The sequence below is a fragment of the Suncus etruscus genome, chromosome 11 (genome assembly GCF_024139225.1).
Source record: "Suncus etruscus isolate mSunEtr1 chromosome 11, mSunEtr1.pri.cur, whole genome shotgun sequence".
Taxonomy (NCBI): domain Eukaryota; kingdom Metazoa; phylum Chordata; class Mammalia; order Eulipotyphla; family Soricidae; genus Suncus; species Suncus etruscus.
In genome coordinates, this window is record NC_064858.1 from 85657544 (window position 1) to 85685067 (window position 27524).

Genomic DNA, 27524 nt, shown 5'->3' on the forward strand with positions numbered 1-27524 from the left:
ACCCAATGGTGGGATCAGATACCAACCAATGGTGGAAGCAGAATCAGGTCCTACCCTAGGGTAGGGCACAATCACCAATCCGTTTAGGGTGAGTAACATAGTAATCCCCTAAAATATTTACATACACAACAGATATGCTCTACTTTCATCTATGTTGTTGCAAATTGCACGATTTTATTCTTTCCTATACCTGTATAGTATTCCATTATATATATATATATATATATATATATATATATATATATGTATACACTAAGCCCTATTTTTGCTGTGTTTGGGCCATGTCCAACTGCTGCAAGCGGCTTCTGTCTTGCAGCGCCAGTGGGATTTGGATGAATTCACTTCAGGGAGAGTGGGTTGCCCAGACCGGCGTAGGGAAAAATATGAAATATGAAATAAATGAAACCACACAGAGTATGCGGGGGCAACACGTCTCCTGGGAGGAGTCCGACAAGTTTATTTTATTTTATTATATTTTATTTATTTATTTATTTATCTATTTATTTATTTATTTATTTATTTTATTTTCCAAACGGGAGTTTTATAGGGGTAATCCAGTCCCAGGTGCAGAGAAGGATATTTACAATTACAAGGCAAGGTTAATTGCAAAAGAAAAGGTAACACTCAGGGCAGGTTTTAACAACCAACCTCAAATGCAAAACAAGGTTAGGAGGAGGTAAGAAATATCTAGAAACTTGATCTTCACTGGGCTGGGCTCTATTGTCAAGTACAGGAAGAAACCAAATCTCTTGAAATGTGTTTTCCTATTTTCTGAGCAGAGTCAATTTCACCCTTGTTTACCAGAAACTTCAGCTGCAAGGACATATTTGAAATATTGTCTGAACTTTTAGGGTTCTCTATAGCCATAAAAGGGGTTCTCTTGTAATCTTTGGTGCTGGAATTTCTGAGCCAAATTATTTGATAGAGGCCACAATTTTGCCTGAGATAATGCCAAGCATCTCTTTGGAAATTCCTCAACCATCCACGCTGGGGGAAAAGGCGTCCACAGTGGGCCTTTTGAGGAACCCCATGGGGGACATTGCAGTTTTCCCCACGTGGAAAATCTAAGGATGCCTCTGGTGTGCTGAATTCATAAAGGTTTATGATGCCATGGTATCCAACTATGCTCAGATATTACTCCTGGCTCTGCACTCTAAATCATTCTAGGCAGAGCTTAGAAAACATATGGGATGCTGAGGATCAAAACTGAGTTGACTGAGTTGCTGAGTTGACCACATGCAAGGCTGGCTAGATGGCATTTTACTAGCATTTTTCTCTTCATGTCCCCACCAGCACTGATTGATTCTGTTCTTTGTGATGTGTGCCAGTCTCTGTGGTGTGAGATGGTACCTCATTGTAGTTTTGAGTTGCATCTCCCTGATGATTAATGATTTGGAGCATTTCTTCATGTGCCTCTTGGCATTTCATATTTCTTTTTTGAGAAAGTGTCTATTCATTTCTTCTCCCCATTTTTTTGATCAGGTTATATATTTTTCTTGTTAAGTTCTGTCTCTACCTTGTATATCTTAGATATTAGCCTCTCTCTGATGTGTATTGAGTGAGTGGTTTCTCCCATTCAGTGGATGGCATTTGTATCCTAGTCACTATTTCCTTTGAGGTGCAGAAGCTTCTCAGCTTAATATAGTCCCATCTGTTTATCTTTGCTTCCACTGTTTAGAGAGTTATATTTCCTCCTTGAAGATACCTTTAGTCTCAATGTCATGAAGAGTTTTACCACATATATTTCTATATACCTTATGGTTTTGGGTCAGATATCAAGGTCTTTAATCCATTTGGATTTGCTGTTAGATGAAGGTCTGAGTTCCCCTTTTTGCATGTGGCTGAACAGTTGTCCCAACACCGCTTGTTGAAGGCTTTTTTAATTCCTAGTAAAATTTTCTTAACCAGAAGTAAAGGGGGGAAATGCAGCCTATCTTTTCGAAAACCTAGAAGAAATCCCTTTGGGGTTAGTCAGACTAATGACTGACCCAAAGCTTGCAGTTGAAAAATATGATAAAATGCTTCCTGGGAAAAGCTACTTTACTTGATTTTAACTGCGTATATTTTTTGGGGGGCCACCACACCCAGCGGTGCTCAGGGGTTCCTCCTGACTCTGCAATCAGAAATAGCTCCTGGCAGAGAAATGAAGAGGCTGAGGCCCTAGCAAATGCTCCAGTAAGTTCTTTATTAAGTCTGGCTGGTCAGGGTCAATGCATGCCCAGAATAGGACAGAGGCAAAGACCTCGTGGCTTTCTACATCCCTCCTTATATACAATAGGGGGGAAGGGATGTAAATTATCTGTGCTGTTAAATCCTTTGTTGGGTATTTGTGAATTCAAGAACAGTCCTCAGAATGAGAAATTACTTCCCATCCCCTTGTCCCCTTTTGGGGGGAGACCTTGATAATATTTATCTGCAGCAAATAATAATCCACACAGACAAGAAGGATAGAGTGTAAAAGATTGGGCAAAGAGAGCGAGAGAATCCTCTTGCAGCCTGCAAACAGCTTTCACAAAAGGACCCCTCTCCCCTGTCCATCAAGCTATTTATTGCCAACTCCACAGCGCCCCCACCTGGAAGGGCTAGGTGGGGCAATAGTCACAGAATAATCCTAAGGAAATATTTTTATATACAATTATTCCAAGAATAATCTTATGGAAACTTTTTCATATACTACAATTCCCCCTTTTTTTGTAAAGAAACAATAAAAATGTACAGAAGTAAGTAATATTTTTTATAATTGTAAAAAGAACAACTAAGCAATGGTGTCAAAATTACAAAAGCTTCTATATTTCAGAGAAGGGGGAGATGTAACTTCACCCTGGATTTAGGTGTAACCTTACCTGCAAGACCCCTCCCATTCTGGGGAGTGGTCTTGGAAGGTTATATAAGGCCTTTGACCCAGGAGATTAGCCTCTTTTGGTCTTTTGCCAGTGTGAGGTCAAAGGGAAGATGAAAGGAGTTAAGATGCAGGGCTAGGTAAGAATGGCTGAATGCTTAAAAGGTTATGATATAGGCCACACATGTGGTGGATAGGGCATGAATAAAGTTGATGCTTCCTGATGCCTGTCTCTGGATGAGTCTGATTCCGCCATTCACCTAAACCTGGGACCCGCCAACTGAATGGGGATTGCGGAGCCACGTGGCCTGGCATGGCAGAGAAATATCCATCCATCCACCTCAATCCAATATCATCATTAATTATTTAATGCAACAGTGACCTATTCTCTTGCCCCTTTCATTATCAGTCTTTAAAACTTTCCTTTCCTGGAAATGGAGTGATAGTACATTAAGTACGATATTTGCCTTGCATACAGTTAATCCAAATTTGATCCTCAGCACTTCATATGGTTCCTCCTAGCCCCAGGGCTGATTCTTGAGCATAATAGAGCATAATAGAGCCAGGGGCAAGCCCTGAGCACAACTTACTCTTATAAATACAATAGAGTTTACTATTCATTTGAATAGTATTATTTTTTAATACAATACCATATTCAAATGAAAATGAAGTAAAAGGAGAGGTTGCAGGTTTCTCTTGGATCATAAATATCTATTTATTGAACACTGTAGATAATGTAATTATTCTTCACAGCACACTTTGCTTGATGTGTCAATTGATTCTGTAGTGTTCATTCTGTTGATTCTGAAGTGTTGATTCTGTATCCCACCATGTAGGACCAGAAATGCAGTGCTCTATGGTGACAGTCTTTCATGATTATGCACCAGGGGCTGATGGTTCATGCTAGCAGATCTTCTTCTTTTACCACTGCAGCAGCATCTTCAGTACAGAGGGTCCTCCAGGACATATCCATCCATTTCAAGTCTTGCCTAGGATCAAGACACAGGAAATAGATACTGTAGACAGGTTAAGAACTGAGTCCCATCAGCTACTCACACCCTCTTAAATGGGAGTCCCCCAAGGAAAGAGGAGGATCATGAGGCTCAGGGCCTTCAGTGGCCACTTAGATATATATGCTAATGGGTCTCTGTTCCTCTGCCCCCCTCCCCAAAGCGTCTCTTTGTTCCTAACATCCCAGAATCCTATATAATGTCCTTTAAGGAACCGAACAGGGATAAAGATGATCATAGGGGTTCCCCTACTTCTCACCACTCACTCAATACGTAACCTGACCCTATGATGCACCTTATCTGTGCATCACAGGGCTTTGGAAGGCCTTATGACTTTCCATCTCAAGAAGGCATCTGCCAGGAAGGTGGGCATATTATAGCTCAGGGGTATGAAGATGAATTTGGCATCCCAGCCAGCGGAGTATCTGGTGCAAGGGTGACTGGAGATCAGGGCATGTTCCATGCAGTCTGTCACCAAGGTCAGATCCTCACACAACTGTGGTTCCGAATTCTGCATGAATTTAATTACTATGAGAAAAGAAAGATAATTAAAATATATTTTCTATTCCTTATTTTTAAGCTTCGAGTTCATTCATTAAATTTTTTTTAATAATTTCTGTGCCCTCTCAAATTCAGGCTTCACATTATTTCCATGGAGGGTATTTTTTGGGGGGGAGATCACACCCAGCAGCGCTCAGGGTTTACTCCTGGCTCTATGCTCAGAAATTGCTACTGGTAGGCTGGGGGACCACATAGAATGCTGGGATTTGAACCACCATCCTTCTGCATGCAAGGCAAATGCCCTACTTCCATGCTATCTCTCTGGTCCCAAGAGTTTTTTTAGCTGTAATATTATTTATTTATTTATTTATCTATCTATTTATTTTTGGTTTTTGGGCCACACCCGTTTGATGCTCAGGGGTTACTCCTGGCTATGCACTCAGAAATCGCCCCTGGCTTGGTGGGGACCATATGGGACACCGGGGGGATTGAACCACTGTCCGTCCTACGCTAGCGCTTGCAAGGCAGACAGACACCTTACCTCTAGCACCACCTTCCCGGCCCCAATATTTATTTTTTTAAATAAATTGTATCACATATTTGACATAACTGGTCATAATACATTTTTTCAAGATGATAGAAAGCAAAATTATTAATAGAAAGATAATAGAGAATTTAAAAATGGAAAAAGAGGAAGAGTGAGTTAATTAACAGTTATATTTGTAAAAATTATTGCTTTACCAATAAAGTAATTAATACAATAACTGAAGGTTCAGTATACTTGCTTTTTCTTTTCTTTAGAGATGGGAGATACACTAAAAAAATAAGATGTGTGTATGTGTGTTTGCATGGCAGTTGTCTTTTGTGGAGGCACAGCATAATATAGTACTTTTATGATTTTTATCTGTGTTTCCCAAATATAACCCAGGAACAATTGCCACATAATACCATTCTAATTCAGGAAATATTTTATCAATGCCCTGGACATTTCAATGGACATTATAAACCTATCTCCTAAAATCAGGTTCTTTTACACAGGTTTTCATGAATTCAAGAGCTTCTGCAACATCTGGCTTTAGTTCTCTCAAAAAATGAGTTCTGATGAGAGAAAGAGGGATTCCAAAACTAACAAGTCCAGATTTATACCTTGCTTACTATAACCACATATATTATAAAGATGGTTGTAAATGTCCTCACTTGTTGATGTCTGACATAGACAAGGACCTGCACTGGCATTAATGAAGGACTCAGAGAATTCCAGAGAATGATTAGCTTCCCTGCCCCATAGTCCAGAGCTTACTCACAGGATATCAGGTAGTTCTTGCCATAGATGTCCTTGACTTCTGGACTGCATTGATCCCACAAACTCTGAAGAACCTTAATATGAGTCTCAATATTGGACATGGGAGTTTTAAAGTACCCAGGCTCAATAATAGCCACTTGCATTCCAAAGAATGAGACTTCTCTTCTGAAAACAGACAAGAGAAAAAAAGGTTAGATGCCTTGGAAGACAAAGCACACAAGAAACACAAATGAACAGAGATCACCTAACCTTCTTTAGAAAAAAAGGTGGTATAAAGTCAAAAGTGTGGATTATGGAGGCCAGAGAGATAGCATGGAGGTAGGGTGTATATATCTTGCAAGCAGAAGGATGGGGTTTGAATATCGGCATCCCATACGGTCAGGTCCTCTGAGCCTTCCAGGAGTGATTTCTGAGCATAGAGCTAGGAGTAACCCCTGAGTGCTGCTGGGTATGACCAAAAACAAACAAAACAAAACAAAACAAAACAAAAGTGTGGAGTGTGAAAGTTCAGGCTTTGACAATGGAAGAATAGCAGGGTTTATGATGTAATTTTTACACAGGGTTTAAACATTTTGCTAAATATCTAATGTATCAAAAGTTTAGCTCTAGATTATTAGACCTACAGAAAATCACCACTTCATCATATTATCTGTTATTTCTAGTCCCATACAAACCATCACTGATTCTGTGATTAACAGCATGTGCTGTTAATAAGATGTACCCTGTCCTGGCCAGAACACATCCCTAACTCAGGAGCCTTCCTGACTTTCTTTGCCAAGAAGGAGGTCAGCAAGTCATTGCTTCAAACCTTAACTCAGATCGTCATCCAGAACTATCTATATTACAGCTGGAAATATGCCCACGGCAGTCTCCACATACTACTTCTTTATTGCCTTGCCTTGCCTTGCCTTGCCTCACCTCCACACTTAATTTGTACTCACAGGAGTCGTCAGAACAAATACAATCAAAGGCTCTAAGCCCATCTCACAGTCTCCTGGATCTCAATGTTATGAGGCTAATGTCATGGGGTCCAGGTTTTAGTTCTACTTCAATTCCATTATGTTGAGGCCTCCTCCAGAGAAAGATAAGAGAAGCATTCTCTATAGGTCAGGGTTCCATCTGAATACCCAGAACATAGAAATGGATATTTCAAAGCAGATGGAATTTAGGGGGATCAAGGAGAGCCTGGAAATAGGTGATGAAAGGAAAAGGCTCCCTAGATGTACAGTAGTAGAAGCCCCACAAGATAGTCTCCTATGGCTCTTACCTGAGGGAATCTGAGAAGGCCTGAATGCCATACTTAGAGACGCAGTAGCCACCACCAACAATGGACACACGACCCGCAACACTGGAGACATTGACCACACGGCCCTTAGCTTTCAGCAGTTGGGGCAGTAGACTCAGGGTTACCTCAATCACTCCCAACAAGTTCACATCCAATATTTTCATGAAGTCCTGTTTGGTCATCCACAAATTGGGAGCTGTGGGTACTGAGATGCCAGCATTGTTCACCAGACCCCAGAGACCTGGACACAGGGGATAGGAGAACAACATTGTGATGTGTCTGAAGAGAGGGTACATCTGGAGGTCCAACACTGTTCTCTGGTGGACATGGAAAGGTTGCAAGGAAGTGAGTAGAACAGAAATAAATGGTCTAACTTTAGCACTGGAACTCACACCTTGTCAGTGGTTGGAGTACGAGAGAGCCTGAGATTTTGGTTTCACATACCTCTGTTGTAGCCTCCCCCCCTTTTTTAAATATATATTTTTTATTTAAGTAACATGATTATAGTTGGGTTACAGTCACAAACATAACACCCCCGTCACCAGTATAACATTCCCCCCTCCCAATACCCCCTTCCCCTTTAAACCCCTGCCTGTATTTGAGACAGGCATTCTACTATAGTTATTTGTTTTTAAGTTCAGTAAATTATTTTTTTCTTTTCCTAAAGGATAAGGTTTAAAAAATAATATAAAGGTGTGACAATGATAATCGCCGTTGTTTGCATAGCCCAGAAAAATATGGGGAAAACGGAAAAAAATCCTTGGCCTGATTACAAGAAGGCCTCACCCCTGAAGTTTATTGGCATAAGACCCCTCTGGATTCAAGGCATACCAGTCTGTCCATCCCGAGTCATTCTCCGTGGTCCAGGTGAAACTTTTTCACACTTTAGCTGTTGTTGGTATCAGGTTCCTATATTTAAGGATTCTGCATTCTATGCATTTCTTTCATCGAAGTCAGGCTGATGTGGAGCATCCTCTAGTTTCAGCACACCATTAGATGCGGAATGATCTGCCCTGCAAGCAGGCTGTTGCTGAGTCGTCTGGGTGTTGAGAGCACTCTTTGGAGTAAGTCAATGCTAGAGCAGTGGTAGGTCTTCCCTGGTAGAAGTTTGGATACTTGTAATGTTATAGACAATTGTGGTTGTTTCCATATGGTATCCATTGTTCAGGGGTGTATGGGTAATGCCCATTTTTCTGAGACCTAAGCCAAATCATTATGCCAATGTTCAGGGTATAAGGCCTAACTGCATTACCAAATTTGTGTTCCCATCTCTATTAGATAAGAACTTGTTTGCATATATATTATTTTCCCATTTTAATGTGCCTATGCAAAAGAGAAACAATGCCACAAGATATTGTTAGTATATCTGGAACCAACGAATGAAGTCCAACATTCTCCATAACTTGTTTCAAACATGAATTCTATACAGAGATACTCTTCTATCAGTATTGCTTATAAGACAGATCTCAAAGGGGCAAAAGCAAACAAACAATCAGATAAAAAACCAGTGGGTAAAATTGTCACTATACAAGAGGATATTCGAAAAGAGTTATAGGTGGTCTGTGATCTGGCCAAGCAAAGAGCGCATGGAGCCTTGTCATCCCAGTGTTGCTTGCTGAAGCTTCCAACTCCCCGACAGGCGTTTGCTTCCTAATTGCTGGAAGACAGAAGTTCATCAGTCCCCTTCTCACCCTCTGTAGAAATGGGGAAGCCTGGGGTCTCCTTTAAACTGCTCCTAGCGGAAGCCACTTCCTGTGACCCTGAGCTGGTGGCCAGGGAATACCCTGGGGTCCAGGAGAAAGGAGAGAGAAGATTGTGGGAGGGGCAGCCAAGGCTGCATCTCCCCCTTAGCTTGGCCAAAAAGCCTTCTGCATGGAGCCATGTTGTCCCCCTGTTGCCTACTGAGGCTTCTGACTCTCAGAGAAGAGGTGTTTGCTTCCTAATTGTTGGAAGCCGGAAGTTCACCAGTCCCCTCCCCACCCCCTGCAGGAACTGGTAAGCCTGGGCTCTCCTTTCGTAGCCTCCTTTTTTTTTATATATATATAAATATTCCCCTGCATTTTTTTTTGAACACACCCTGTGAAGCTCAGGGCTTACTCCTGGCTATGCGCTTAGAAATCACTCCATGATTGGGAGACTGTATGGGATGCTGGGGGCCAAACCATAGTCCATTCTAGGTTAGCATGTGCAAGACTGACGCCTTACCCCTTGCGCCATGTCTCTGGCCCCTCCTATTCAATTGTATGTGTCTACAAAGCCTTTCTATGCCCTAACTATGCCCTAAATATTAATTAGTAGGAGGCAATGAGCAAGAGGGAAGCGATAGGGAAGAATTTTCAATAAAGAGAAAGTGAATGGATAAAATACAATGAATAAAGATCCCAAAGTGTCAAAAAAGGGACTCAGGACCATCTTTGGAGATGTAGTAGCTACCACCAAGTATTTTCCGATAAGCTGGACACATGATTTCTGAGTCATTTTGTCACTATTTGAAAACTCCAGAAAATTCTGTTATGTCAGATGAAAACAAGAGGTATTCTTTCAAGTACGAAAGTTGGTCACCAAGATTAATATAGAAGTCCTAAGAGTTGTGGCCTGGAGTGCCTGTTGACCCAAGCTTCAAGTCCCCTTTGAGAGCAGTTCAGTGGAATTTCGACATTAGCATCAAGAAAAGAGATCTCCTTGAAGGCTGGAAGGACCAGCCTATGATAACAAGCTTATCACTAAGAGTGGTAAGTGGGGCTTGAGAGATCACACAGCAGTAGGGCCTTTTCCTGGCATGCAGATGATCTGGAGGGACCTGTGTTTGATCTCTGATATCCCATATGGTCCCCTGAGTCTGATAGGAGCTATTTCTCTGTGAAGAGACAGGAGTAACCCACAACCCTTGGTTGTGACCCCCAGACCCTCTTCCAAAAAACCCTCCAAAATACAATGAGTGGTAAGTACAGTTAGAGAAATAACTACCCAAACAGCTACCATGACAATGATAGAGACGGAAACAACAATGTCTTAAACACAGACAGGAGGTGGGGGAGTCAGGAAATGGGGAATAAAGGTGGAGAGAAAGTTACACTGGTGAAAGGGGTGTGTATTTTATGGCTGAAACTCAATATGAACATGTTTGTAACCTTTGTGCTTAAATAAAGAAATTATATATATGCAATCTGAAAGAAAGAAAAAGAAAATGATCTCTTGCTGAGGACTCAAGTTCATTTCCTGTCTCATTAGGTCAAAACTCTTTCACAAACCACGAGATAGGGGCAAGAGCTAGAAGAAGTTCAAGCTGGGTTGCTGGTGACTGAAAAAAAGATCATGGGACTCAAATCTTGAAAGCCCCCAGGATTCTGCCAGGGAGTACACCTGTGGTCTCCCTTTAAACACAGACACAGACACAGAGACACAGACACAGATAGAGCAGCCTGTGATACCTCTGTCTCCCGTGTGCTCTTTCACCCACTGGGTGGCAGCGGCGATGCTCTCTGACTTGGTGACATCCAGGATCACAGTTTCCAGCCTGTCTGAAGTCTGTGCCTTCAGTGTCTCGGCCCCCTTCTCAGTCAGACACGCAGCCAGCACCCTCAAGCCACGCAGGTCCAGCTGCTTGGCTAGCAGGTTCCCGAAGCCCGAGTCACAGCCCGTGATGAAGACGTACTTGTCCCACAGCTGGCTCACCACCTGCCTCTCCAGGTACCAGCGTAGAAGGTGGTAGAGGCCCACCACGGCAACCACATAAAGCCACATAGCCTGGAGAAAGAGAGTCAGGAAAGAGAAAGAGTGTATAGGCAGGTGACATGGAAAATGCAGATGTATGTTTGTAGACTAGTCTAAAGGTTTTGCTCATCCCCTCTCCCCACTTTTAGTTGAGTGTGTTTTCATTGCATACTATACTCAGGGCTTCCTAAGCTATTTCCGCTCATGACTTCTTTTGCTCCAGAAAGTTCTATACAACCCAGATTCTATTAGTATATAAATGAAATATTTATTGTTAGCCCCAAATAAATTTATTTATTTATTTATTTATTTATTTATTTATTTATTTATTTATTTTTTGTGGTTTTTGGGTCACTCCCGGCAGTGCTCAGGGGTTACTCCTGGCTCCATGCTCAGAAATTGCTCCTGGCAGGCACGGGGGACCATATGGGACGCTGGGATTCGAACCGATGACCTCTTGCATGAAAGGCAAACGCCTTACCTCCATGCTATCTCTCCAGCCCCCAAATAAATTTATTTTAAAACAAAAATGTTCAAGTTTATGTGACATGTGAAGTGCAAACTATAGTTAGAGAGGTAACTCTCTGCTATTTTGGCCAGTCCTACTTGATGCCATTAGATGACTAAGAATTCTCAAATGTATTTCTCCAACCATACTCTCTACCCCTTCTTTCTCTCTCCTGAAATACATGCATGTTAGCATCCTGTGTTCAGTTCCCCTGATATAGCACTTAGAGGTTGTCAAAGTAGCTGCCCTGATCAGGAATGGGGTTTCAGAATCTCACTTTAGCATGGGGAATGTACTCTAAGGAGAAATGAGTTATATTTGTATTAGATATTTGTTGTAACTGGAAAGTCAGAGGAAGGGTGTAGGGTCCCGTTTACTCATTTATTGGTTATTGGTGTATCCTCAAAGACCTTCCTGAATGAGAAATTGATTTATCCTTTTATCCCCTTGTGGGGGTGATCTTGGTAATATTTAACCACAGCAGATAATCCACACAGACAGGAAGGTAAAGGGGTAAAAACGTTGGCACAGAGAGTCCTTTGGCAGTCTACTACCAGCTCCAAAAAACACCTGGAACAAGCCAGTAAACTTTGCCAAAAGACCTTGAACACCTTGCCCCCAAACTATTTATTCGGCTCTTAATAGCACCCCCTCTTTGAAGGTCAAGGTAGAACAACAGACAAAGAATAACATTATGGAAATGTTTTCATATAGAACAGAAGGGGATTTAATAAGGGGTACAACATGGCTTGCATGGGGCAGAACCAAGAGCCAGTGTTCTATTTCAAGCCTCTCTCTCTCTCTTTGCCCACACTGTCTCTGATTGCAGGAAACTGGGAGGAAGGAGGACAGAGGAGGAGAGGCTTCCACCCTCAGCATCAATGGCTCCAGACCTTTTGAGAACAAAAACAAAGAGCACCAAGGGTTTTGGTCACTTTATTTGCAGGGCCACTTTAAGCTTGGTAGTGTGTGTGAGGCCTCTGCTCCCCCAGAGACAGTCTCTCTTGCTGCCTAAGAACCTGGAGTCTTTCCTAGTTCTGACCCATGTAAAGGAACCTCAGGGAAAGTAGGAGGCTTAGAAAGCCCTCAAGACAGGTCCACCCTAAAGAAACTGGACCTTTCTAGTGTAATCAGAATTTAGCTCCTGGGAAGGAGCTGCAGATATTTGTCTCAGAGACCTCAACTTCTTTTTGTTTTTTGTTTTTTGTTTTTTTGGTTTTTGGTTTTGGGCCACACCCGGCGGTGCTCAGGCGTTACTCCTGGCTGTCTGCTCAGAAATAGCTCCTGGCAGGCACGGGGGACCATATGGGACACCGGGATTCGAACCAATCACCTTTGGTCCTGGATCGGCTGCTTGCAAGGCAAACGCCGCTGTGCTATTTCTCCGGGCCAGACCCCAACTTCTTAAACCCATACATTACCAGGAGCCAAGCAGAGAGACACCTCCCACCCCCAGGCCTGAGCTTCACTCTGACTTTCAAAGTTGTAGAACATTTTGGATGATGTGAGAGCAGGCGTCATGGACTCAGTATCGCTATACCAGCCAGGAAGCAACAGGAGCTCAGGAGAGAAGAGGGGAGGAAAAAAAGACCCTCACTCACCTGGAATCTTCTGGGGTGCAATGCAGCACTATCCAGGGCAGTACTGAAGTGACACAAGCAGTGGCCTTTCACCCCCTGTGGGAGGGGCATAACAGGTGATTTTGGTGTTAGCTAAAGCTGAGCCCATTGCCTCCTGCTGATTCTCTGCTGTTACAACACTGGAAGGCATGCACAGCCGATAGTATTCCATCTTAGCCCATTTCTCTTCAGCACCTAGTAGGTTTTGAAGGAAACGGTTGCTTTTGTTGGGAAACTTAGAAAAATTCACATCTGCCTAATAATGTTTTTTGATTGCACAATGTTGGCTTGATCACTCAACTCTAACTTTATTTTTATTTTATTTATTTATTTATTTATTTATTTATTTTTTCAGGAAGAATCATCTTTATTCATGCCCTAGCCACCACAGGTGTGTGGCCTATGTCAACCTTTCAAGCATTCAGCAATATTTTGCTAGCCCTGCATCTTATCTCCTGTTAGCCATCTTCCCTTTGGGCTCCATGCGGCCCAAAGATCCAAAAGCCAGGAAACCAAGCCGGGCCAAAAAAGAAACGGCAAAAGGGCCCGAATCCCCTGGCTCAGAGGTTTATCTATCCTTTTCCAGACTCCTCCCAGAAATGGGAGGTCTTGCAGGTAGTTACACCTATTATCCGGTTCCCAAAACTCCTCCCAGATATGGGCGGGTCTTGGGGTACACCACATTTCCCCCTTTTTTAAATATTTTCATGCGCCAACGAAATAAAGTGAAAATTAATATACCAGCCCTTTTCAAAAACATATTATTTGCAAAATATACTTTACACCTGTAACCTAAAATTCTATTAATGCTTTTTTACCAAGCACTATTTCGGAACTTTTATGTTTCTATATTTTTAAACTATATTGGGGGAACTTCACTGTTCCTATATTTTTCCTATACACAAGTACTTTAGCATACATGCATAACATACATTTTAAAAACAGGCTAAGTACATTAAAATACACAGTAAAACATTTTGCAATTGAAAATATTAACTTTGAAAGACAACAAAACACATTTAAATCATAAAGAAAATGACTAAGACAAAGATGCAGGTGGTTAGAAATAAGATGTTTTAGTTGGGCTAAGCTGTTTTACCTTCCTTTATTTTTATTTTTTAACCACTAACTAGCTAAAACTTATCCCATTACCAACTATGAGTGAAATATATGACTATTTGCTTAGTTTCTACACCTAAAATCACAGTTTAAATGATTAATTTGTCCCACGCTGATCTCACCATGTTGATTTCACCATGTGGCTTTTGTAAATTTTTAGATTTTAGATGCTGGTTTGTCCCACGCTGATCTCACCACGTGGCTTCTGTAAACTTTTAAAGTTCAGATGTTGTTTTGTCCCACGCTGATTTTACCACGTGGCTTCCTTTTAGTTTTAGGCCCCGCAGACGGTTTTGTAGACCATGAGGTTGCCGGTTCCGCCGCCCGCTGCCGGTTCGCTGGAGGGTGGATTTCAGGTTTTTTGCTTTTCCGGGCAAAGCTGAGCCCAGCCAAGCCGATCCCAGCCGAGATTCCAGCCGAGCCGAGCCCAGCCGCTTGGAGCTTTTCGCAGCTTTTTTTTTTTTCTTTGGGCGCACTTTGCAAGCAAGTTTTCGGCCACACCTTCACAGGGCGCTTTGGTTGTTTAAAGTTCCAAGTGATTTAAACTAAAAGTTTAGTCCGAAATTTCCAAAGTCGAAATTCAAATTCAAGCCAAAGGTCATTCTCAGAAAATCAGTCCATTTTCAATACAGTCTTTTTTCTCCTCCGTTTCCAATTTAAGCTTTTAATAAGTTTTTGTATAGGCCGAGGTTTTTGTTTCTTGTAACAAAGTTTCAGTTCTGGGCCTTGGCCAGAGGTGGTGCAAGCTTTCACCTCTCTTGTTTTAATGGCCTTTGAACCCCCAGATGGGGTGTTGGCCATTTTTAAGAATGGTTGCACGTGGCCCAGGGTTTTGGGCTCAGTGCACCCAACAAGAGCCAAAATTAAACTGAAAAGCAGAAATGTTACCATTGTTGCTGATTTCTTGGGTCCAGGATTCAGGTCAAAGTTCGGAGCGCCAGATGTTGCATCAAATAATTAAGGATGGGGCTGGATGGTGGAGGATGCCATCCAGCCCACATGGCTCTGCAACCTCCATGCAGCCGGCGAGTTCCAGGCCCAGGTGAAATCACTCACTCACACGCAGGCTTCAGGAAGAATCATCTTTATTCATGCCCTAGCCACCACAGGTGTGTGGCCTATGTCAACCTTTCAAGCATTCAGCAATATTTTGCTAGCCCTGCATCTTATCTCCTGTTAGCCATCTTCCCTTTGGGCTCCATGCAGCCCAAAGATCCAAAAGCCAGGAAACCAAGCCGGGCCAAAAAAGAAACGGCAAAAAGGCATTTTATTTATTTTTAATGCTTCAGGATGTTTGGTTTATTTGGAGGGCAGCGCATGGGAGGGACACCTGGTGCTTGCTCAGAGGTTATTTCCAGATCTGCACTCAGGAATTATTCCTAGAGACCATATGGGGTGTCTTGGATGGAACTCATTTGTCATTGAATGTGTAAGGCAAGCACCCTATACATTGGTACAATTCGTACAATCTCACTAATTCTATTTTTAAAAATTTTTATTGATTGATGTTAGGTAACTTATAATGCTGTTAATTATGGTTTCTCTTGCACATAATTCCAACACTGCACCCATCACCAGTATACCTACTACACCCCTTCCCTACACCCCTTCCCTCACCCCTTCCCTCAAGGACCCTAACACTGCTCCCTTTCAAACCTTCTCCTCCCCACCCACCAACTCAATTTTGTGAATTAATTCGTCTTTTGCATTGCCTTTGATCCTTTGCAGCTTTCAAGCTGTGTACCTTTAATCTACAAATGAGACATCATCCTATATTTATTCTGTTTTGACTGACTTTACTCAGCATGCTATGCCTAGTTTCATGTATGTTGTTTCAAATTGCATGATTTTATTCTTTCATAAAGCTGTATAGTATTCCATTGCATATATATACACTAAGCCCATTTTGCTTTGTTTGGGCCATGTCCAACTATGCTCAGATATTACTCCTGGCTCTGCCCTTTGGAATCACTCCGGCAGAGCTCAGGAAACATATGGGATTCTGAGGATCAAAACTGAGTTAATTGAGTTGCTGAGTTGACCACATGCATGGTAGATTCATGGCATTCTCACTAGCAGTGAATGAGAGTTCCTTTCTCTTCATTATCCCCGCCAGCACTGATTGTTCCTGTTCTTTGCGATGTGTGCCAGTCTCTGTAGTGTGAGATGGTACCTCATTGTAGTTTTGCATCTCCCTGATGATTAATGATGTGGAGCATTTCTTCATGTGTCTTTTGGCCCTTTGTATTTCTTCTTTGAGAAAGTGTCTACTTATTTCTACTCCCCATTTTTTCATGGAGTTATATATTTTTCTTGTTAAGTTCTGTCAGTACCTTGTATATATTAGATATTAGCCCCTATCTGAAGGGTATTGGGTGAATAGTTTCTCCCATTCTGTGGATAGCATTTGTACCCTAGTCACTATTATTTTTGAGGTGTATAAACTTCTCAGTTTAATATATTCCCATCTGTTTATCTCTGCTTCCACTTATTTGGAGAGTTATATTTCCTCCTTGAAGATACCTTTGTCTCAATGTCATGAAGTGTTTTACCTACATGTATTTCTATATACCTATGGTTTTGGTTCTGATATCAAGATGTTTAATCCATTTGGATTTGATGTTAGATGAAGGTCTAAGTTCCCCTTTTTACATGTGGCTGAACAGTTGTCCCAACACCACTTTTTGAAGGCTTTTTAATTCCTAATAAATTTTTTTAACCAGAAGTAACGGGGGGAAATTGAGCCTATCTCCTCAAAGACCTAGAAGAAAGCCCTTTGGGGTTAGTCAAACTAATGACTGGTCCAAAGCCTGCAGTTGAAAAATATGATCAAATGCTTCCTAGGAAAAGCTACTTTACCTGATTTTAACTGCCTCTTTTTTTTTTTTTTGGTGGGGGGCCCACACCCAGTGGTGCTCAGGGGTTTCTCCTGGCTCTGGACTCAGAAATAGCTCCTGGCAGTCTGGGGGACCACATGGGATGCCCATAACCAAATCTGGGTCTATCCTGAGTTGGTTGCGTGCAAGACAAACTCCCTACCACTGTGTTATAGTCCATCCTCTCTAATTTAACTAAATCTAAGGTTGAAAAGAGTGACTTAAGAAAATGTGGTACATCTACACAACCATATTAAAAATTGCATTAGGGATTAAAAAGCCTTAAACAAGTGGTGCTTGGGTCTGACTGATGTTACAACAAAGTGTACAACTAAATCCTTTCTTGCCTCATAAGCCAAGTGTGTAGACATTAAACCAAATATGTTCACCCTTCTCTTTACAAATACAAAACCACAAGGGAAGAGAAGGTACAGAAAAGGAATAGAAAGAAAGAGAAGGAGAAAATGACTTTCTAAATTTTGAATGGGAGTGTTTTATCTGAGTAATGATGTGTGCCATTTAAATTTTATAGTATATAATATCTTAAATTTTTAGTAGCAAATGTGCTTCTTGACCATCATAACAATATTTACATCAAGTGTGCAGTTTCAAGAATTTCTTCTTCTTCTTCTTCTTCTTCTTCTTCTTCTTCTTCTTCTTCTTCTTCTTCTTCTTCTTCTTCTTCTTCTTCTTCTTCTTCTTCTTCTTCTGATTATTATTATTATTATTATTATTATTATTATTATTATTATTATTGGTTTTTGAATCACACCGTCTGCACTTAGAGGTTACTCCTGGCTCAGCTTAGAAATTGTTCATGGTAGGCACAAGGTACCATATGAAATGCAGGGATTCAAACCACTGTCGGTCCTGGGTCAGCCGATTGCCAGGCAAACACCCTACCAGTGTGCCTTCTCTCAGGCCCCTCAAGAATTTCTTGATAGGGGTCAGAGCAATAGTACAGTGGGTATGGGTATTTGCCTTGCATGTGGCCCACCTCCATTCAGTCTCTCTTCATTGAGTTAATGGTCCCTGGAGTCTACAGGTAGAATTTCTTAGCATAGAGCCAGGAGTAATCTCTGAGTGCTACTAGGTGTGGCCCCCAAACAAACAAAAAACAAAATCCAGAAAAGAATTTCTTTTTTTATATTTTTCTTTGGGTTTTCATTATTATTTATTGATATTTTAAGGATTTTTTCTTGATATTCATCAGGCATTATCATAATTTTCCCTTTTTAGCTTTTAGTTTTTTCTTCCATCTCACTGTTGCAGGAAAATTCAGCTGTTATTTTTGTTCTAGAAGTCTATGTTCTTGACTTCCTCACAGAAAAAGATTTGAGAGCAGGAGAAAATACAAAATATAGTAGCTTATTAAACAAAGTGTACACTCAATAAGTAAAGTGCAGGTCTAACTTGGAGAAAGGAGCATTGTTTCTAAATAAGATAAATTTACTAAAGGTTAGAGTATATTCACAAAGAGACAGCATATGGGCACATTTTATAGAGCAGTGCCTTATCCACACACTAATTTCTAGGTATGTATGTCTAGAAACAGGGAAACAAATAGGCAGGAGAATACCAAGGTATTTCATAGTATGGGCTGTATTGATATGATCCCCGAGTTACTAATGCTAATATTAGCAAAGAGATGTTTGCTTAAGGGAATAACAATGATAAAGTTGTGAACTAATGCAATATATAAACGGGAATATTTTTATTTGGGAAGGCAGTTCTTTGCTTTCCCACCAGGACCTACTTTGTACCAAATATAACTAGCTATTCACTGTCATAATCACCACACATTTTCTTCTTCTTCTTCTTCTTCTTCTTCTTCTTCTTCTTCTTCTTCTTCTTCTTCTTCTTCTTCTTCTTCTTCTTCTTCTTCTTCTTCTTCTTCTTTCTTCTTCTTTCTTCTTCTTCTTTCTTCTTCTTCTTCTTCTTCTTCTTCTTCTTCTTCTTCTTCTTCTTTCTTCTTCTTTCTTCTTCTTCTTTCTTCTTCTTCTTCTTCTTCTTCTTCTTTCTTCTTCTTCTTCTTCTTCTTCTTCTTCTTCTTCTTCTTTCTTCTTCGTTCTTCTTCTGCTTCTTCATTCTTCTTCTTTCTTCTTCTGTCTTCGTCGTTCTTCTTCTTCTTTCTTCTTCTTCTTTCTTCTTCTTCTTCTGCTTCTTTCTTCTTCTTCTTCTTTCTTCTTTCTTCTTCTTCTTATTTCTTCTTCTTATTTCTTCTTCTTCTTTCTTCTTCTTTCTTCTTCTTCTTCTTCTTCTTCTTCTTTCTTCTTCTTCTTCCTTCTTCTTTCTTCTTCTTTCTTCTTCTTCTTCTTCTTTCTTCTTCTTTCTTCTTCTTTCTTCTTCTTCTTTCTTCTTCTTCTTCTTCTTCTTCTTCTTCTTCTTCTTCTTCTTCTTCTTCTTCTTCTTCTTCTTCTTCTTCTTCTTCTTCTTCTTCTTCTTCTTCTTCTTCTTCTTCTTCTTCTTCTTCTTCTCTGCTTTTCTGTCCACACCTGTTTGATACTCAGGAGTTACTCCTGGCTAAGCGATCAGAAATTGCCCCTGGCTTGAGGAGACCATATGGGACGCCGGGGGATCAAATTGCTGTCCTTCCTTGGCTAGCACTTGCAAGGCAGACACCTTACCTCTAGCGCCACCTCACCGGCCCCCACACATTTTCTTCTGATGATTCTGTACTTGGGGAAATAACTCAGAAGGTTTCTGCCTATGGCCCGAAACTTTACTTTCTTGTTGACACCTCACAAACTATTTCCAGCACAGCAACCCATATTTCCCTGGTATATCTTTCCATAAACCTAATTGTACTTTTCTTTTCTTACTACATTATCACAAGCTTAGAACATAAAACAATGCACTTTATCTTTAAGTTCAGAGGTGAGAACTCTGAAATTGATAACCTTAGACTAAAACTATAGTGTTACAAGATGGAGGGCTTTACTGGAGATCTCAGTAAATAGTTTTTCCCTTTTGTATCTTTTAGAAGCTTCCCTCAAATCTTTTTTTTAATATTTTTAATTTAAACACCTTGGTTACAAACATGATTGTGGTTGGGTTTCAGTCATATAAGATGACACCCCCCCCATCACCAGTGTAACATTCCCACCATCAATGTCCCAAATATCCCTCTCCTCCCCTCCCCGCCCCACCTGTACTCTAGACAGGCTTTCTATTTCCCTGATATATTCTTATTGTTAGGATAGTTCGCAATGTAGTTATTTCTCTAACTAAACTCATCACTCTTTGTAGTGAGGCTCATGAGGTCAGCTGTTATGTCCAGCCCTCCTCTCTTTTGTCTCTGAAAATTGTTGAGAAATGTCTTTCATTTTTCTTAAAACCCATAGATGAGTGAGACCATTCTGCGTCTTTCTCTCTCTCTGACTTATTTCACTCAGCTTAATAGATTCCATGTACATCCATGTATAGGAAAATTTCATGACTTCATCTCTCCTGATGGCTGCATAATATTCCATTGTGTATGTGTACCAAAGTTTCTTTAGCTATTCATCTGTTCAAGGGCATCTTGGTTGTTTCCAGAGACTTGCTATGGTAAATAGTGCTGCAATGAGTATAGGTGTGAGGAAGAAATTTTTGTAGTGTATTTTTGTGTTCCTAGGGTATATTCCTAGGAGTGGTATAGTTGGATCATATGGGAGCTCAATTTCCAGTTTTTGGAGGAATCTCCATATCCCTCTCCAGAAAGGTCGAATTAGTCAACATTCCCACCAGTAGTGGATAAGAGTTCCTTTCTCACTGCATCCCTGCCAACACTGCTTGTTCTCATTCTTTGTGATGTGTGCCAATCTCTGTGGTGGTATTAGGTGGTATCTCTTCTTTGTTTTGATTTGCATCTCCCTGATGATTAGTGATGTGGAGCATTTTTCATGTGCCTTTTGGCCATTTGTATTTCTTCTTTATCAAAGTGTCTGTCCATTTCTTGTCCCCATTTTTTGATGGGATTAGATGTTTTTTTCTTGTAGAGTTCTGTCAGTGCCCTGTATATTTTGGATATTAGGCCCTTATCTGATGTGTATTGGGTAAGAATAGTTTCTCCCAATCAGTGGGTGGCTCTTGTATCCTGGACACTATTTCCTTCAAGGTGCAGAAGTTTCTCAGCTTAATATATTCCCATCTGTTAATATCTGCTTTCACTTGCTTGGAGAGTGCAGTTTTCTTCTTGAAGATGCCTTCTAAAGATACCCATGACATTCTTCAAAGAAGTGTATCAGGCACTTTTGAAATTCATTTGGAACAATAAACACCCTCGAATAGCCAAAGCAATTATTTGGAAAAAGAATACGGGAGGCATTACTTTCCTCAACTTTAAACTGTATTACAAAGCAATAGTTATCAAAACAGCATGGTATTGAAATGAAGACAGACCCTCAGATCAGTGGAATAGACTTGAGTACTCAGAGAATTTTCCCCAGACATACAATCATCTAATCTTTGATAAAGAAGCAAGAAGTCCTAAATGGAACAAAGAAAGACTCTTCAACAAGTAGTATTGGCACAACTGACTAGCCACTTGCAAAAAAGCGAACTTAGACCCCCAGCTAACATCATGTACAAAGGTGAAATCCAAATGGATTAAAGACCTCGATATCAGACTGGAAACCATAAGGTATATAGAACAACATGTAGGTAAAACACTCTATGACATTGAGACTAAAGGCATCTTCCCTCAAATCTTAACTTGTAGTTCCTACTTCTGTTTTGTAAAGCAGCAAAGTCAAAGGGAATTCTCCTCACTCTGACCTGCTCTTCTGCCCCCTCTTCCAATTATATAGACCTGTGTAATGATATTGATTGTGTGTACAATAAATTTTCCATCATAAATCCAAGGGATTAGCAGTGTTAATCCTCTGCCATTTTAACAAATTCATAGGTTCTAGGAAAGAGAATGTACAAAACGCTGAAGTATTATCATTATAGCTTTCTACCATAGTAACCTGTCCTGATAGTTGCCTTTATTCATTTTTATTCATTTTTTGTTTTATTTTGAGGTTTTGGGCCACTCCCTAAAGTGCTCTGAGGATTATGGGGTGCCAAGATCTCTCTCACATGCAAAGCAATGTATCACACTGTTGACCTATTTTCTGGCCCCTTTCATTACCAGCCTTTAAGTCTTTCCTGCAAATGGAATGATAGTACATTAAGAAAGGTATTTGCCTTGCATACAGTCAATCCAAATTTGATTCCCAGCACTGCATTTGGTTCGTTCAAGTCCCAGGGGAGACCCTAATGCATAATAGAGCATAGTTGAGCCAGGAGCAAGCCCTTAGTACAAATTACTCCAATAAGTACAACAGTGCTTACTATTCATTTGAATAGTATTAATTTTTAATACAATACAATATTCAAATGCAAATGAAGTAAATTAGAGGTTGCAGGTTTTTTTGAATCATATGTATATATTTATTGAACACTTTTGATAATGTAATAATTTATTGCATTACATTTTGCTTGATGTGTTGATTGATTTTATGGTGTCGATTCTGTTGATTCTGATGTGTTGATTCTGTAGCCTACTGTGCAGAGCCCTCTGGGTGACAGTCTCCCATAATTATGCACCTGAGGATGATGATTCATGCGAGAAGACCTTCTTCTTTTACCACTGCAGCCAGTATCTTCAGTACAAATGTATCTTCTTGTCTTCCAGGACATTTCCATCCATTTCAAGTCTTGTCTAGGTTCAAAACAGGAAATAGGCACTGTAGAGTCATTGGGGCTTGAGTTCCATCAGCTACTCACACCCTCCTAAATGGGAGTCCCCCAAGGAATGAGGAGGATCATGAGGCTCAGGGCCTTCAGTGGCCACTTAGATATATGCTAATGGGTCTCTGTTCTTCTGTCCCCCCCAAGTGTCTCTTTGTTCCTAATATTACAGAATCCTATGTAATGTCCCTTAAGGAACTGGAAAGGAATAAAGAAGATCATAAGAGTTCCCCTACTTCTCACCTCTTAATACATAACCTCATCCTATGGCGCACCTCATCTGCACATCACAGGGCCTTGGAAGGCTTTATGGCTTTCCATCTTAAGAAGGCATCTGCCAGGAAGGTGGGCATATAGCTCAGGGGAATGAAAATGAGTTTGGCACTCCAGCCAGCAGAGTATCTGGTGCGAGGGTGACAGGAGATCAGGGCGTGTTCCATGCAATCTGTCACCAAGGTCAGATCCTCACAAATCTGTGGGTCCATGTTCTGCAAGGATTTAATTGCTATGAGAGAAGAAAGATAATTAAAATATATTCTCTATTCCTTATTTTTCAGCTTCTAGTTTATTTGCTGAATAATGCTAATAATTTCTTGCCCTCTCAAATTCAGGCTTCACATTACTTCCATGGTTTTTCATCTGAGTTTCCCAAATATAACCAAAACAACTGCCACATGATGCCATTCTAATTGGATTTCAGGAAATATTTCATCATATGCCCTGGAGGTATCTATGGACATTACAAATCTATCTCCTAAAATCAGGTTCTTTTACACAGGTTCCCATGAATTCAAGAGCATCTGTAACATCTGGCTTAAGTTCTCCCCCAAAATGAATTATGATGAGAGAGAGGGATTTAAGAGTTCCATGCTTACTATAATCTATTTATCATAAAGATGGTTATAAATGTCTCCAATTGTTGGAGACATAGACAAGGACCCACACTGGCATTAATGAAGGACTCAGACTTCCAGAGAATGATTTGCTTCCCTCCCCATAGTCCAGAGCTTACTCACAGGATGCCAGGTAGTTCTTGCCATAGATGTCCTTGATTTCTGGACTACACTGATCCCACAAACTCTGGAGAGCCTTAATATGAGGCTCACTGTCCACCATGGGAGTCTTGAATAAACCACACTCAATAATAGACACTTGCATTCCAAAGAATGAGACTTCCCTCCTGAAACAGAGCAGAGAAAAATAAGGTTAGGTGTTTGTGGACAAAACACACAGGAAACACAAATGAACAGAAACCACCTAATCTCATTTAGAACAAAGGTAGTATAAACTCAAATGTGTTGAGTGTGAAAGTTTAGACATTGACACTGGAAGAACAGCAGGGTTGATGATGTAATCTTTATACAGAGTTTAAACATTTCACTAAATATCTAATGATTCAAAAATTCACTCTAGATTATTAGATCTACAGAAAATCATCAATTCATCATATAATCTGCTATTTCCATTCATATTAACAGCATGTGCTGTTGATATTATGTATCCTGGCCTGGACTGAACACATCTCTAATTCAGGAGCCTTCTGACCTTCTTTGTCAATAATGAGGCCAGCAAGTCCATTGCTTCAATCCTTAACTCAGATCCTCAACCAGGAGTATCTATATTACACCTGGAAATATGCCCGCTGCAGTCTCCACATATTACTTCTTTATTGCCTCGCCTTGCCTCACCTCCACTGTTAATTTTTACTCACAGGAGTTGTCAGAACAAATACAATCAAAGGCTCTAAGCTCATCTGACAGAGTCCTGGGTCTTAGTGTTATGAGGCTAACGTCATGGGGTCCAGGTTTCAGTTCATTTCAGTTCCATTATGTTGAGGTCTCCTCCAGAGAACAATAATAGAAGCAGACTCTCTAGGTCAGGGTTTCATCTGGATACCCAGGACATAAAATTGATATTTCAAAGCAAAAGGAATTAAGAGGGATCAAGAAGAGCCTGGAAATAGATGATAGAAGAAAAAAGGCTCCCTAGATATATAGTAGCAAAAGCGCCCCAAGACAGTCTCTTATAGCTCTTACCTGAGGGAGTCTGAGAAGGCCTCAAGGCCATACTTGGAGATGCAGTAGCCTCCACCAAAAATGGACACACGACCTGCGATACTGGAGAAATTGACCACACGACCCTTAGCTTTTACCAGTTGGGGCAGTAGACTCAGGGTTACCTCAATCACTCCCAACAAGTTCACATCCAATATTTTCATGAAGTCCTGTTTGGTCATCCACGAATTGGGAGCTGTGGGCACTGAGATGCCAGCATTGTTCACCAGACCCCAGAGACCTGGACACAGGGGAAAGGAAAGCAACATTGTGATGTGTCTGGAGGGAGGGTACATCTGGAGGCCCAAGACTATCCTCAGGTCATCATAGAAAGGTTGCACAGGGAGTGGGTAGAACAGAAACAAATTGTCCACCCTCAGGACTGGAGCTCAGGCCCTGTCAGCTGCTGAAGGATAGAGAGGGTCTGAGTCTTTTGGTCTCACATACCTATGTTGTGGCTTCCCCGTTTAATAAATATTTCCCTGCCTTTCTATGTGTCGGCAAAGCCTTTCTAGGATATGCCCTAATTATTAATTGAAAAGAGACACTGAGTGAGAGAGAAGAGTAGGAAAGATTTTTCTTTTCTTTTCTTTTCTTTTTACAAAGCTAAAATATTATATTTGGTTTTTAAGTGCAACAAATTGTTTATAAATATAGTAAAATGTTCAATTACTCTATGTCTTATGACTCTTCTCCAAATTATATTATTTAAGCAACTTCATTTTATATATATATTTTTTATTTAAACACTTGATTACATACATGATTGTGTTTGGGTTTCAGTCATGTAAAGAACACCACCCATCACCAGTGCAACATTCTCATCACCAATGTCCCAAATCTCCCTCCTCCCCACCCAACCCCCGCCTATACTCTAGACAGGCTTTTATTTCCCTCATACATATTAGGATAGTTCAAAATGTAGTTATTTCTCTAACTAAACTCATCCCTGTTAGTGGTGAGCTTCATGAGGTGAGCTGTAACTTCCAGCCCTTCTCTCTTTTGTGTCTGAAAATTATTATTGCAAGAATGTCTTTCATTTTTCTTAAAACCCATAGATGAGTGAGACCATTCTGTGTTTTCTCTCTCTCTCTCTCTGACTTATTTCACTCAGCATAATAGATTCCATGTACATCCATGTATAGGGAAGATTTTTCAATAATGTAAGTAAAGTCAATGGATAAACTACAATGAATAAAAGGATCCAAAGAGTCAGAAAAGGACCTCAGAACCGTCCTTGGAGATGCAGTAGCCACTACCAATTAGTTTTCCAACAAGCTGGAAACATGATTTCTGAGTCATTTTGCCACTATTTGAAAACTTCAGAAAGTTCTGTTATGTCAGATGAAAATAAGGGATATTCCTACAAGTAGGAAACTTGGTCACCAATAGAAAGTACTAAGAGTTGTGGCCTGGAGTAACTGTTGACCCAAGCTTCACGTCCTCTTTGAGAGCAGTCCAATGGAACTTCAACATTAACATCAAGAAAAGAGATCTTGAGGGCTAGAAGGACCAGCCTATGATAACAAGCTTATCACAAAGTGTGGTAAGTGGGGCTTGGGAGATAGCACAGCAGTATGGGCCTTTGCTTTCCATGCAGAAGATCTGGGAGGGACCCGGAATTCTCTGGCCTCCCATATGGACCCCTGAGCCTGACAGAGCTAATTCTGAGCAAAGAGCTAGGAGTAACCCCTGTGTACCACCAGGCATGACCCCCCAAAACAAACAAACAAAAAAGAGTGATAAGTGCAGTTAGAGAAATAACTGCTACCATGACAATGATAGAGTTAGAAATGCAATGTCTGTCTTGAAGACAAGCAGGGGGTGGGGAAGGTAGGAAATGGGGAAAAATGATGGAGAGAAAATTATACTGGTGAAGGGTGTGTGCATTTTATGGCTGAAACTCAATTATGAACATATTTGTAACCTTTGTGCTTAAATAAAGAAATCATATATAAAAAAGTAACCTATAAAAAAAAAAGAAAAGATCTCTTCCTGTTCATTTCATGTCTCATTAGGTCAAAACTCTTTCTCAAACCATGAGATAGGGGCGAGTACTAGGAGAAGAGACTTAAGTTGGGTTGCTGGTGATTGAAAAAAGCTCATGGGACTAAACTATTGAAAGCCCCCAGGATTCTTCTAGGAGTACACTTGGGGTCTCCCCTTAAAACACAGACACAGATAGAGCAGCCTGTGATACCTCTGTCTCCCGTGTGCTCCTTCACCCACTGGGTGGCAGCGGCGATGCTTTCTGAGTTGGTGACATCCAGGATCACAGTTTCCAGCCTGTCTGAAGTCTGTGCCTTCAGTGTCTCGGCCCCCTTCTCAGTCAGACAGGCAGCCAGCACCCTGAAGCCTCGCAGGTCCAGCTGCTTGGCCAGCAGGTTCCCGAAGCCCGAGTCACAGCCCGTGATGAAGACGTACTTGTCCCACAGCTGGCTCACCACCTGCCTCTCCAGGTACCAGCGTAGAAGGTGGTAGAGGCCCACCAGGGCAACCACGTAAAGCCACATAGCCTGGAGAAAGAGAAAAAGAGAGAAAGAGAGAGTCAGGAAAGAGAAAGGCAGGTGACATGGAAAATGCAGATGTATGTTTGTAGACTAGTCTAAAGGTTTTGCTTCATCCCCCCTCCCCACTTTTAGTTGAGTGTGTTTTCTTTTCTTTTTTTTTTTTGGTTTTTGGGCCACACCCGGCGGTGCTCAGGGGTTACTCCTGGCTGTCTGCTCAGAAATAGCTCCTGGCAGGCACGGGGGACCATATGGGACACCGGGATTCGAACCAACCACCTTTGGTCCTGGATCGGCTGCTTGCAAGGCAAACGCCTCTGTGCTATCTCTCCGGGCCCGTTGAGTGTGATTTCATTGCATACTATAATCAGGGCTTCCTAAGCTATTTCCGCTCATGACTTCTTTTGCTCCAGAAAGTTCTATACAACCCAGATTCTATTAGTATATAAATGAAATATTTATTGTTAGCCC

General features: G+C 41.0%; 4 protein-coding genes across 9 annotated transcripts in view; all 4 read right to left on the minus strand.

The window, feature by feature from the left end:
• Positions 1 to 12835, minus strand: part of LOC126022982 (retinol dehydrogenase 16-like) — an 85928-nt gene extending 73093 nt beyond the window's left edge. For all 5 annotated transcript variants that reach the window (XM_049784021.1, XM_049784017.1, XM_049784020.1 and 2 more), the window contains exon 1: positions 12762 to 12835. The gene's annotated coding sequence lies outside the window, so the exon portion shown is untranslated. The remainder of the gene's footprint in view (positions 1 to 12761) is intronic.
• LOC126022983 (retinol dehydrogenase 16-like) overlaps positions 3799 to 27524 on the minus strand; it is a 52198-nt gene continuing 28472 nt past the window's right edge. The window contains exon 5 of the mRNA XM_049784023.1: positions 3799 to 3828. The gene's annotated coding sequence lies outside the window, so the exon portion shown is untranslated. The remainder of the gene's footprint in view (positions 3829 to 27524) is intronic.
• Positions 4290 to 27067, minus strand: LOC126023026 (retinol dehydrogenase 16-like). 2 transcript variants are annotated; one of them, XM_049784072.1, is made up of 4 exons: positions 26747 to 27067; positions 24529 to 24787; positions 23509 to 23672; positions 4290 to 4360 (listed from the first exon to the last, which is right to left on the minus strand). In XM_049784072.1, coding segments are annotated over exons 1-4 (738 nt in total). In that variant the 5' UTR covers positions 27060 to 27067; the 3' UTR covers positions 4290 to 4358. The 2 variants fall into 2 exon arrangements, with proteins under 2 accessions (XP_049640029.1, XP_049640031.1); XM_049784074.1 differs by lacking the exon at positions 4290 to 4360 and adding an exon at positions 22773 to 22997.
• Positions 6917 to 10683, minus strand: LOC126023036 (retinol dehydrogenase 16-like). The gene is made up of 2 exons (XM_049784087.1): positions 10370 to 10683; positions 6917 to 7179 (listed from the first exon to the last, which is right to left on the minus strand). The coding sequence occupies exons 1-2, from the start codon at positions 10680 to 10682 to the stop codon at positions 6917 to 6919; spliced, it is 576 nt and encodes a 191-aa protein (XP_049640044.1). The 5' UTR covers position 10683.

Coding starts and splice junctions, on each gene's coding strand:
- LOC126023036 (XM_049784087.1), bottom strand. CDS start 10,682: ATGTGGCTTTATGTGGTTGCCGTGGTGGGCCTCTACCACCTTCTACGC. Junction 7,180..10,369: donor AGAGCACACGGGAGACAGAG/GTATCACAGGCT, acceptor CCCTGTGTCCAG/GTCTCTGGGGTCTGGTGAAC.
- LOC126023026 (XM_049784074.1), bottom strand. CDS start 27,059: ATGTGGCTTTACGTGGTTGCCCTGGTGGGCCTCTACCACCTTCTACGC. Junction 24,788..26,746: donor GGAGCACACGGGAGACAGAG/GTATCACAGGCT, acceptor CCCTGTGTCCAG/GTCTCTGGGGTCTGGTGAAC. Junction 23,673..24,528: donor GCCTTCTCAGACTCCCTCAG/GTAAGAGCTATA, acceptor GCTCTGTTTCAG/GAGGGAAGTCTCATTCTTTG.